This window comes from Schistocerca nitens, chromosome 5 (genome assembly GCF_023898315.1).
Source record: "Schistocerca nitens isolate TAMUIC-IGC-003100 chromosome 5, iqSchNite1.1, whole genome shotgun sequence".
Taxonomy (NCBI): Eukaryota; Metazoa; Arthropoda; class Insecta; order Orthoptera; family Acrididae; genus Schistocerca; species Schistocerca nitens.
Genome location: NC_064618.1, coordinates 554125126 through 554138568, shown reverse-complemented (window position 1 = coordinate 554138568; position 13443 = coordinate 554125126). Strand labels below are relative to the sequence as shown.

Genomic DNA, 13443 nt, shown 5'->3' with positions numbered 1-13443 from the left:
GGCCATGACCTGCTGTAAGCATAGATCAGTAACCCAGTTAAGGGAGATGAGAACAATAATAAACAGGACAAATGAAGTTTCATGAAAGATGTGTCACTCACCTCATAAGCAGTGCTTCATGAACCAGAGAATCAAATTCTTCCCAAAAGTAAGGATAATACTTTCAGTTTTAAAACAGGACTAGCACAGATAAACAACTTTTGAACTGGGTAATTCAGTTGGACATGGACGACACTGAAAGTGATCTCAGTGTCCTTCGATCCAAATCCGTCTGAATGAATACACTGTATTCTTCCCCATAAAGTTGCATTTTTATTGGAAAACAGCAGATTTTTAGTTGATCATTTGGCCATAAATTTGCCTTAGAAGGACCTTCTTTATGTGCACTAATATGACTATCAGATTTAATGTCAACCTTCTGTCCTGTTCCCCCTTCTCCCAATCAACAATAGTTTGCTTCTATTGGTCACTGCTCAAGTTACAGTGTGTTATTCACAATAGCACTGGCTTCATCAGTTAGATGTTTATATGCATACATTGCAGCAATAACCTAATTTTTTGCTTCCTGAATGTTTATTTAAAAGGTTTGTGAAAAACTGTCTTGCAAATCTCAATCAATGAAAGTTTTATGCGGTGATCTTCCTCAGTCTTCAATAATCTCTCTGACAGTTTCGTTTATCACACATGATATATTCCTGCCACTATAACTTCAGAAGTATTGGGCTTATTACATCACACTATACACTAGTCTATATTAAATTTGTTGCATCTTAATATGTGTGATTAATCATTCATCTCTGTAATGCCCCTGCTTTGAGATGGAAGTAAGATGAACAAACACATATTCGAATGTGCCTGACAATAATTGTGATTCAGTGTACCATTACAAAGCAAATACTGGGCTAAAAGAAGAGTGCTTCTCACATTTTAATCAATATAAATATTTGCTTCATTACAGTGCTCAAAAAATTATAAAGTGCTATCACAGTCACAGCAACACTAAATCACTGCACTTCAAACAGAGATAGAAATTGTATAAATCAGACAATGTATACATTCCTGATGTTCTAGTGAGTAAGACTGGAATCAAAAACAGTGGAGCTTTACAAATAATATGAACCAGGACTTGTAGCTTTGTAGAAAAAATTCAGCTCTATGCAGATAACACTGTGAACAAAAGGCGTTATTCATGCTCTGTAGAGGAATCTACTTAATTATGTGTATACCAGCAATTTACTGATGTGTCACAGGATAAACCCTAACACCACTGACAAAATTTTGAAGTTTGTTCAGGAATTTTTCTGAGCACTTTGGTGGCTCAATACAGAGTAATAGTGCAATGATGATTCATTTGGTTCATTATCCCAGTTACACGTTTTCTTTGAAAATGCCTTTGTAACAGTGAGAAAGCAATACACAAGTATCTATTTTCTTAAAGGCACCTAGGTACAGATATAAAAGCACTAAGATGTCATTGCCATTTCTTTGTGATCAGCTCAGTATAACTGTTGCACTGATCTTCAGTTGTATTCAATCAAGCCATACACAAGGTGTACATCAGCTCTGTCTTGAGCAGTAGACCTACCCACACTGCTGTGTATCAGTCTTAATGTACAACTAACCCTGCATACTCAGGCTGTACTGAATGTAAGCCTAAAGGTGACAAGTAAAGTGGTCATAGCTGTTGTCAACAGGAAGTACTGTGAATGAATGAAACAAGTCTTTTTCTAAACAAGAGACACAGTGCATACTACTGGTCTTTGACACATTGTGCAAGTATTTTTACTGCAATACAGACATAATAATTAAGGTAAGAAATCAAATGAAATGCAGTTACTCTATAATGAACCATCAGAGAGCATGGATCTCTTACCTCAAAATACCCAGAAAATATAACAGAAATTCATAGTGGTGCAAATGGCACATTGAAACCCATATAAGGACCCATGAAGGGAAAATATAACAAACTGATAATGGCGCAAATGTTGCATTGAAACCCATATAAGGACCCAAGAAGGGAATTGATTGTACAAAATGCATTTTCAAAACATTGTCTTCAATACTCCTAGGAATTTTTTATTCATTCTGCATACTGATAATTGCTGTAACCCACTGATAAAATTCTTTCACCTTCTGTTTCAGTGATTTATTTTCATTTGCTGCATATTTATTTTCTCATGAAGCATTTCAGAATGTAGCAATTCAGAGCAACATCTATGGTCTACCATTCATTCATTAATGTATTATCATTCATTAACGTAGTATAAATCACACTTGTTATGTTTCTACACATCAACACTCTTTTTACTACTATTAAAAAAGAACCTCCAAGAAAAGATTTTAATAGAAATAATTATACATTGTATACTATATTCATTTGTATGGGTAGTCTGGAATTTATTTTAAGAAGTTAACATGAATATCCTTATTATTTCTCATTCACAAAGAACAACACAGATTCAGAAGGCAAGAGAGATATAATACCATTTTAGAAGATACTGAGGACCTTCTCTCATGCTCAAGAAATAGTGATTCCCTTCCATTGTAAAACCAGCATTATGGAACCTAACTAAACAGAGCACAAGTAACAGTAATGCTGTGAGTTAGAAGATTAAGATTTATTAATATTTTATTGAAAGCAGCTTACCATTACAAACATATCCTTTACATGATACATATCAGTTTTGCATGCTACAAAGTACTTGCACTTAAACAAAATAGAAATTATTAAATAATAGTGTATCAATTACTTACATATTTAGAATATTCTATATAATGTTGGCTCCACTGTAGTGTTAAATGCAAAAATCAGTGCATTCTTAAATATTACACCTTATATGACTGTTTTAATTATTACATAAATATAAAAACAGTTACTCATTCAAAAATTTACATTTTATGTAAACAGATCTGAAGAATTAAGTGTAATCAGTACACAAGGAACTTCCCAGTCTCAAACACACTATCATTACATAATATAGGATCAGAATAAACATTTTAAATTTTCAACAGCACTGAAGCAACTCAATAAACAAGTTTTAATTGTAACATTAACAGATATGGTCATAACTCCTCTGAAAGGTATACAAGGTGTATCAACACCAGTAAGAAGGCATGAGGAAAGGAGGAGGGAAAAGTGGAAGACACAATTACAACATAAAGTACTATGCAATACCTGAATCTAGAGAAAAGACTTCTGCTTCCCTAAAGTAACTATGTAAAAAAAGAAATTAAATGATAAGGCAAAAGGAAGAGAAACTGCAATGTTCCTGCAACTGCAGACACTGAGACTACTAAATGAGGAATAAGACCAAAACATATGGCAAAAAATGACATAGCCTATTTGTTATTCTTATTGTGAAAGAGGCAACTGTCAAGCTGTAACACATATCCAGCAAGAAACAGTAGTAACTCAGGCAAACATAGAGAATAACATAATATGAATATTCATAAAGAAAACATTAGAAAATCATCACAATAGAATTTCCAGAAATGTGATCAAAAGGTTTGCTATTTGCCATACTGTAACAAGGACTGACATGTGACAACTTTTCATGATTTTTAGAAGTGAAATTTTAAGAGAAAAATGCCTGAGAAATGCAAATGCAAATATTGTTACTGGCGTTTCTGATCTTAGCAAAGCAGAAATTTAAATGAATATATCATTGTTAAAGAAATGACTACCATGTGAAGGGAGCAGTTCTGTATACTTCAGGAAGCAGGTTCATAACAGGGGATGAAACAGGTTGAATTTAAAAAAAATTAATAATAATGTTTCTAAATTTAAAATCAATATCAGTGTAAGTTAACTTTAAATAAGGGTTGTCTCAGTGATGATATATGTATAATACATACATTTTCACTTTCATGTGGGAAATAACATATTTCAGACATATTTCTCTACTTTGTGTTAATCATTTCGATAATTATTGGCTGTTAAATGCTGCAGCTGGTAAATGCAGACAGAAAATTTTAAATGAATTAAATTTCTAACAGTACATGTTCATCTCTATACTATATTTGTCAGTTTGATTTTTCCATCTGAAACTTGTTTATGGTGTGTGACTGAGAATAATGTCTTCTTCACTATTAGTGAGTTCCTGACAGTTTGTTGGTAAGTGCTTTAATTTAAATATTTTTTGCCTCTGGAGTACCAGCATTCAGTTTATTTTGTATAAACAGACTAGAAGCTGAACTATGGTTTAGGGTCTTTTTATAATTGTATGACAATAATTTTTTTAGTCTTACTACATAAAACAATAATATTCCACTTTCACCCTCTCTGTTGCAGTTAAGTTTCAAATTTATAGCTCTCAGTATTATTATTTTCTGTGACTGCAATGTCGAGTATTCTGAGGACACAGATAATTTTATAATTTCTCATAACAGAATATTGTCATTTGACTGTCACACCAAATAAATTCTTCTGGTACACAAGATCTCAGGCTGATATACACACTGTTCACATACAAACTGCGTGTAAACTTCAGCTGACAGGCAGAAAGAACTAAGGAATAAACAAAGATCTGGATTCTGTGGATTCACAAAGTTTACATTTAAAAAATAAAGGTAGTCCATAAAGGTATTTTGACTAGCTGAAGGTTAATGGGTGTGAAATTTGCTCCCATCACTTACCATATCCCTGCCCCTGAAGGAACAGACGGAATGCTTCACTGACCTTCCCCGGTTGTTCTTCTAACACCATTCCACAGTCTTGTATCTGTCAACGTAGAAGAGAACAAATGTAATGTTGCCACTGAAGTACATATTTGAGGGTTAGTCAAAGTTTCTCACTTCTGTGGTAGCAAAAGACTACAGATGATATCTAAATACGTCATTATACGGACTCTTAGTATGCTAAATTTAGATCACATAACAGTGACTGAAGAGTGCAATGAATTTATTTGCCAATTCATCTTCAAAAATAAGCATCACAAAAATTAAATTACAGTCAAATAAGCACAGAAAAGTTATGCTTGAAAAACTGTAGTAAACTAACACAGAAACAAAAATTGATAGAAAATGCCAGATTTTTTAACCATAAACAAGCTGGAAAAGTGGAGGTTCAATGCTAGATGAAATTCTACTCTTCAGCAATTAAACACAGAACTGACTCAGGTTAGTGGAACAAGGACTTAAGTTTCCATTCTAGTCCCATCTTCTGTCAGGCAAGCAACAGCTGATTCAAAACACAAGCCTTACTGCCATATTTTTGTTTGTTTTTATGCCTGCAGGTGTCTGATAAGTAGATCTTTCTATCTTTTATCTGATTTGCTTCATATAAAAATAGTCTTTAACAAAAATTGTCTGATGTTTATAAAATAATTTATTAGCCTGATAATTCTCTAAAATCCTTTGGTTTATTATTTTGAAAAATTCGAACACATGCAAAGCAAGAGAGCAACTCAGGGGTAAAAAAAATTGACCTTTAGCATTACCACTGTTCAACCCATGAATGATGGCAGTTCAACCAGATCGAGACACTGATGGGGATTGCAGTGTTGCTGGTTCCAAGTAACAGATGTGGTAGGTGTTACACGTGCTTTGCACTTGAAGGAGGCGTGCGTTCTGCACATTATGTCTTTCACTTGCTTACATAGAATTTGTCGCTTACCACCACTAACATCAGTGACAACTCACAACAAATGTAACAAACATTTACTAAATAATTTGCTGCAATCCCATTTAATGCTCATATTGGCTGCAACATTCACGACAGAACACTCTGAACCCTACTGAATGCTCAATGGCTGTTAAATAATGTGCAATGTAGGTGCACATAACAAAGCTTATCTCAACCATCATCATTCATGACTCCACCTATAAATAAAAAGGCAAATAAAAATAGTGGTGGAAATGAAATTCATTAGTTGCAGAAATATTTCACTTCAGAATCATTGGCCACCAAATTCAATTCATTCATTGATTCACTCTTCCATCTAATTCCCCTCCCCCCAATGTGAAGGACAACCCTATGTTCATGACAGTTCATTTTACAAAGCATCATGAGAAAAAGTTGCACAATATTGTCAGGTTCAAGCTTGTGTGACACCTGACCGTAAAGGATAACTAGCATTGAATAAATAAGTGAAATTAGGATGCCATTCAAATTTACATCTTTTCTAAAAGTTAGCTGCCAAATATGGCAAGTACATGCAAAATATAAGAGACTTTTCAGATTTGGAGGCAGCTGTAATATGATAATGATGGTAATTGCTCTTCAGCAATGGTGCAACAAAGCACTATGTAGAGTTAATCAGTGGGGTTCCTCTTCCATGCAAACTAGCACAGACTCTGAAAATGTCAGTCATTTCAAACCAAACTCATGCTTTCCTCGCATGACATTCTAAAAGCCAAGAATGAAGGTAATTAGATGCATTCAGTATTCCTTGACTTCCAAAAAACATTTGACCCAGTAAAATGGCAGCACTTATTGACAAAATGAAAACTGTAAAAGGTATCAAACGAAATTTGCAATTGAATTTCAGATTTCTTGCTAGAGAGGATGCAGTAAGTTATCTTGGGTAGATAGTCACAGAAGATGCAGGAGTAATTTCAGGCATACCCAGAGAAACGTGTTGGAACCCTTGCTGTTCATGTTATACATTAATGGTCTGATAGGAAATATTAACAATAATTTAAGAATTTTTGAGATGATGCAGTTAGCTATAATAATGTAATACCTGAAAAAAGCTGCACACATGTCCAGTCAGATCTTGGAAAGATATGGAAGTGATACAAAGATTCCCAACTTGTTTTAAGTGTTCAGATAAATCAAACTGTGACACTTCACAAAAAAACAAAATGTAGTATGACCACAACATAAATGAGCCACTCTTGTAATCAGTCAACTTGTATAAATATCTGGGTGAACAGTTTGTGGGAATATGAAATAGTAATGATCATATAGGCTCAATCATGGGTAAAGCATATGGCAGACTTTGGTTCACTAGTAAGATGTTGGAAAAAAAGCAGTAGCCTACAAAAGAGATTGCTTACAAAACAATCATGCTGTTCATCCTAGAATACTGCTCAAGTGTGTGGAACTCATATCAAATACAGTTACAAAACCACTTTTAACTATTAATTCAACTTATGGGCTCAGACTTGTGGCAGTCAGATAAAAATAATTTTCTGTTGCATCCCCATTAATATTGCAAGTATATGAAGTTCTGTAGCAGAAATAGGATGAAACATGGTGATTTTAAATAAGCATTTCCAAAATGGTAGTAAAATTTATAATTATCATAAAACAAATTGCATTACATGATTCTACTAATAAATATAAAATCTTGAAATGATAAGTTTAATCTTAATGAAGTTCATGAGGATAGTCAAAGGCACGTTCAAATAATAATCCAGTTATAACAAATCTATGAAGAAAAGTGTGGTGGAATGCTCTGCTCGCTATAAGATAAGCAGCCAAACAATGAAAGACTACATACATTCAGGAGCACATATAACTGCAAAGCACTTCAGTGTGTTTCAAAAGTGTTTCTCAACATTGATAAAGTTTGATTGTATAGATATAAAGCAAACTTACTGTGCTGTAATCAGTTACATAAATTAATTAAATTAATTTTCTTGGACAACTGAAAATGATAAATAAATAGTCATGCTATTTTACTCCCAAAAAGTAAAGATGTAGATGGTGATGACAGGAATGGGAACTTTTAACAACTACATTTGATAGTAAAAATTTCAATTTGCACATAAGTATGATGTTGTGGCATAGAGCGCCATAAATATCGATATTTGTGCGCAAGTGTGCTATCTTTGAGGAGAGGGCTTTGGGGCAGGATGTTGGACGCTAACGCCAGTTAGCCTCCGGACTTGTATCTGTGTAGAAGTTAAGAGTGAATAAATCTGTATATGAGAGAATTCTAGTTGTTTACCTACAACTATACCATATTCCCTCACTGGTGACCCCGTTTTTGTGTAATACGCGTCCGAGTTACCGCCCGAAGGTTATTTATGCGCCTACCGCGTCGGGTTTCGCCGCGATCGCGAGGGCCTTTTTTCAGCATTCACCGCCACCCGGATTCCAGCAACATCTCTCCAGCACTCCTGCCATCGTAGTGGACATGCCACAAGAATCTTCGGAATTCTTCAGCCAGAATATGCAGTGGAATTCATCAAGTGCCGCCAGTATCTTCCAACCGCCAACGGTCGTGGACTCTGGCTTTGTTAGCATGGACCTTCCACGCTGCCTCAAGCCGGAATTTATGAAAATTGCAAAAGAACAATTGGATGATCTGTTACAAAAGGGAATAATTGAACCTTCTCCCAGTTGCTGGGCTAGTCCTATCCTGTTTGACCAAAAGAAAGACGGTACTTGGCGTATGGTCGGAGACTATAGGCGTTTAAATGCCCGCACCATCATTGATAAATATCCGGTCCCACACATCGCAGACTTCAATCATGCGCTCGCAGGCGCAAAGTACTTCTCTGTTTTGGACTGTAAGCACGCATTTCATCAGATTCCTATGGCTCCGGAGGACATTGAGAAGACTGCCATAACCACTCCCTTCGGGCTGTTCCAATACAAATTTATGCCGTTTGGGTTGAAAAACGCCCCCCAAACGTAGCAACGTTTCATCAATCAAACTTTATCCCATCTAGACTTTTGTTTCGTATACATGGACGACATATTGGTTTTTGCTTCTACTTTGGAACAGAGTGAGGAGCGTGTTCAAGTCGTGACAGATATTTTAGCGGCCGCTGGTATTGAACTGAACAATAAAAAGACTCAATTGCACCAGTCATCCGTCACATTCCTAAGTTATGTTGTGTCATCGGACGGTCTGAAACCACCACAGGACAAGATCAAGCCTGTTCTCGAGATGCTACGCCCTCAGACCTTTAGGGAATTACGCAGGTTCCTCGAAACAGTTAATTATTACCGGAAACATTTGCCAGCCTTCTGCGGTGCAGGCTCCTCTCACAGATGCTCTCGCTGGCCCACAAACTTCTGGCACCCGCCAGGTACCATGGACACCAAACATGGACAAGGCATTTAATGAACTCAAACAGCTGTTGGCCTCCGCTGTCACTATTGCTCACCCACGGGCAGACGCCACAATGTTTATCACTACTGACGCTAGTGACAATGCTATCAGCGCAGTACTGAGTCAGACATACAACGATGTTACGACCCCCCTGCAGTTTTTCTCAAAAAAGCTAAACAACGCGCAGAAGAAATACTCAGCATTCGACAGAGAATTACTTGCAGTTTACGAGGCCATAAGACACTTCAGAACTGATGTTGAGGGACGAGATTTCTATGTGCTCACTGATCACAAGCTGTTGGTTCCTGCCATAAAAAATCCTGCGGCTGATCCGCCCCCACGACGCTTTCGTCACATCGATTACATCTTGCAGTTTACAAATGACATTCGCTACATCCGAGGAGCGGACAATGTGGTCGCTGATTTTCTCTCGCGTGTTGGTGCTGTCACAACCTTAATTGACTTAACGGACCTACCTCGGTTGCAATCGGCAGACCTCGATACCATGCAGTTAATTTCAGACCACAGCTCCTCTCTCCAACCGGTACGCTCTACTTTCCCTGGCATATCTGACTCAGTGTGGTGTGATGAATCGACTGTTACATTGTGGCCATTCATTCCTAATCCCCTTCAATGCCAGGTCTTTGACAAACTACACACATTAGCACACCCCGGTGTCAAAGCTTCCAGCCGTCTGGTAACTGAACGGTTTGTCTGGAGAGACATGCGCCGTGACTGTCAGTCTTAAGCAAGGGCATGCATGGTGTGTCAACAGAACAAAGTTTCCAGGCACACTTCTCCACCCCTTGGCTGTTTTGCCCAACCACCAGGCCGGTTTCACCATGTTCATGTCGACCTCGTAGGCCCTTTGCCCCCCTCCGAGGGTTTCCGTTACTTGTTTACAGCTATTGACAGGATGACTCAGTGGGCTGAGGCTGTGCCTATTCCGAACATTACCTCGAGACAGTAAGTCGAGCATTCTTAGATTCATGGATCTCTAGATTTGGCTCACCTGTTTACCTCACCACTGACCAGGGGCGACAATTCGAGTCTTCAGTTTTCTCTGACTTATGTAAAATGTGTGGTATTGTCAAAATTCATACTTCTGCATACCACCCCCAAAGCAATGGGCTTGGCGAGCAATGGCATCACACCTTAAAGTCTGCCCTGCGTTGCCATGACTCACTATGGACAGATACACTGCCCTTCGTGCTCCTTGGCCTTCGTGCGACTTTCAAGGAAGACCTCAAGGGTTCTGTAGCCGAGTTTGTGTATGGCCAAACTCTGGTTTTGCCTGGAGAATTAGTCACTCCGACCCCACTTCCATGGCCCTCTGAACTCCCTTCACTTCTCGAGCGGGTGCGCTTGCACTGCAGCAAAATTCAGCCGCCACCTCCGGCTGCTCATACACCTCCGCGCGTGTACGTACCGCGCACGCTAGACTCTTGTGAGTATGTGTTTCTCAGAGACGAGTCAGTCAAAGCCCCGCTTCAGTCGCCCTACACAGGTCCTTATAAGGTCGTCAAACGCTCTGAGAATAACATGGATCTCCTCATAAAAGACTCTGTAACCACGGTCTTACTCAACCGAGTGAAACCAGCTTTCATTGAGCCTCAGGTGAACCTCCCTGATTCTGCCCCTCCACTCCTGCTCGAGCGGCCATCCATCTTCCCACACCATGCATTTGGGTATTGATTCTCCACAGCGTGCTTCTCTGCCGAGCACTGCTCCTTCTCCGCGTTCATCTAATTCGAGTGGCCAATCTTTTCGGGGCTTCACTCCTCACAGCCCTCGCAGTCGAACTGCCAACCACTCGGATTCTACCATTGTGTTATCATCTTCGTGTGACAGCTCTTTGTCACGCCGTTCAATCCACGCTGGCTCCTCGTTGCCTTCGGTCACGCTCCCTCGTCTGTCAGCTGATCGCCCGAGGTTGTCTCCTACGCAGTCCAGTGCACCTGCCACCCCCCTCTTAGCAGATGCCTCCCCCTGCCATGGCTTTCCCACACCTCCCTGCCTCCCTACCATTGCTCGTACAGGTGCCATCCAAGAATTCACAATACATGTGCACCCTGATGACACACATAAATTATCTGTTGTCATAGATGGCAATACGGTGTGTGTGGTACTCGCGCGTGACAATACTGAGGGAGGAAGTGCAGAATCTCGTGCGGTGCGCCGCTTTAAATTGAGCAGAAGTGCTGCGTGTGGCAATTTGAGTGCCTTTGTTAGGCCTTCTGGCAAGGTGATTCTCCGTCTGCCGGCCGACGAAGTGCTACACCTCCACTCCAGGACGGGACGTACCGGGTTTCACCCCCCGGTCTCCTACCAGTCGACCTGATGCAGAAGAACTGTGTGTTACCTTCCTAACTCCTCACCCCCCCCCCCCCCCCATTCACAGGGACGTACTCCATACTGGGCGGGGGGGCTATGTGGCGTAGAGCGCCATAAATATCGATATTTGTTCTGTGCGCAAGTGTGCTATCTTTGAGGAGAGGGCTTTGGGGCAGGATGTTGGACGCTAACGGCAGTTAGCCTCCGGACTTGTATCTGTGTAGAAGCTAAGTGTGAATAAATCTGTATATGAGAGAATTCTAGTTGTTTACCTACAAATATACCATATTCCCTCAATGTAAACAAATAAGTTCAAAGTAACACAGAATGTTTTATTATTAGCTTGATAATTACACACAAAGAACTGGCTTCATTGTAGAAGCATGCAGAAGAAATCAGCATTCCTCTGCTCACCAACCTATTATTCTAAGTCCAATCATAAAAAGCATTACTTACAGCAAGACAGAATATTATATGAGGTGCTGAGAATCACAAGGGCGTAAAGCACACCATTGTCAAATTTGAGAATGTAGCATCTGTTAATCTTATGGCAAGCCAGTTTTGCCTATGCTGTAGGCCCACATCGTACATACAAATGAAAAGGTGTCTCACCGATTTCTCTGATATTCACTTTGATATGGGCCCAAAGCACAAAGAATAATTTTGTTGCTCTGTGCTACTCATTTGTTATCTAAGGTTTCCAACATAATTTAATGTCTACAACATGCATGAAGTAGTACTTTGTAATTGGATGTATTTTGGCAGTTTAATCTAAACTTCATGCACAAAACATACTTAATGAAATTGGTGATAATGAGGTCCATGAAGTGTTAGAGTAGATCATAATTCTGTGTACGGTGCATTTAATATCTGTTCTTATATTGTGATTTTAGTTTCACATTAATTACACACTTTACAGCTGTCAAAAACACTATTATCACTAGTTTATAAATAGAAATTTTGTGATTAACATTAATAATACACAACACTAAATGTTAATTAATATTTCATAACAAAAAGTGGGTACACTATTTTTTCAAGGGAAATATAGAATGTTGGGACATGATTAAAAAACAAGTCAGACCTTGAGACTGGCAGTTTGTCTACAAGTTTGATTTTCACAAAAATCTATTTTTTCTCAAAACTTGCATCTGTGCTTTGGACCCTTATGGTTCTCAGTGCCTCATATAAAACAAATTATGATAAAAATTTCTGACTACCAGTGTTGTAAAATTATTAACATCTGGAAATTGGAAATTATTATTACAGTAATAGAATAAGTCATGTAAGTTAGCTTTGGGAACATCATCCTTATTAGCACAAGAATTATGATTATTATTGTAATCATGCAGACAACACTACAGTGATTTCCCAATTATAGAATGTCTATTAGTGAACTGTAACTTGTGTATGGGTATACCTTGCAACAAGATAATTTGTATCAGAATATGTGTGCAGATTTCTGGCACACAGTGTGAGCAAAGTGAGGTTAAGCAACCAAGACTGTAGCAGTTTTAATGAAAGTGCAGTGATGATCACTGAGTCTCATGTTGACTAGGTCAATAGGCCTACTTGATAAATTATTTTTCTCTTTAACCCTGGACAGGGTGAGTTATGATTTAAGTCATTCTGAAAATTGAAAATCTGATATGAAGAAAGTATCACCAGGTACCGGAGAGTTCACCTCTAGGCACACTCAATTACATGAAAAATAAAAGAGTTGTTTGATTTTAATTGATCCCAGATATTTTAATGCCGGTAAGATGAGAGGGGTAGGACGGTGGTGGGGTAGGACATAAGAATTAGAATTAAAGATGAATGGGAGCTTTATGCAGGCAATGCTTATAACTTGTCTGTCTAGAATATAGTAACAGGACTTTTCTGAGATAACGTTTTCTCTCTTTGCGTGTGTACACAAGTAGTGTGACATTTATATTCCCAGCAATTTATTTCAGGCTACTGACGTATGTGTGTTGTATACAAAATTAAATTAATGGATAACGAATTAAAGAGTATCTTTCTATTGTTATATTGTAGGCTATACTTTAGCATCAAACTATTAACTACCAATGTTAATGTCTTCCACAAAATATGTGATGGT

At 38.3% G+C, this 13443-nt stretch overlaps 1 protein-coding gene across 7 annotated transcripts in view; it reads right to left on the bottom strand.

Annotated features, from left to right (window-relative positions):
• LOC126260026 (protein NDRG3) overlaps positions 1–13443 on the bottom strand; it is a 584669-nt gene that overhangs the window by 44696 nt on the left and 526530 nt on the right. For all 7 annotated transcript variants that reach the window (XM_049957195.1, XM_049957197.1, XM_049957192.1 and 4 more), the window contains one exon: positions 4636–4720. In XM_049957195.1, coding sequence (XP_049813152.1) covers positions 4636–4720 — 85 coding nt within the window. The remainder of the gene's footprint in view (positions 1–4635; positions 4721–13443) is intronic.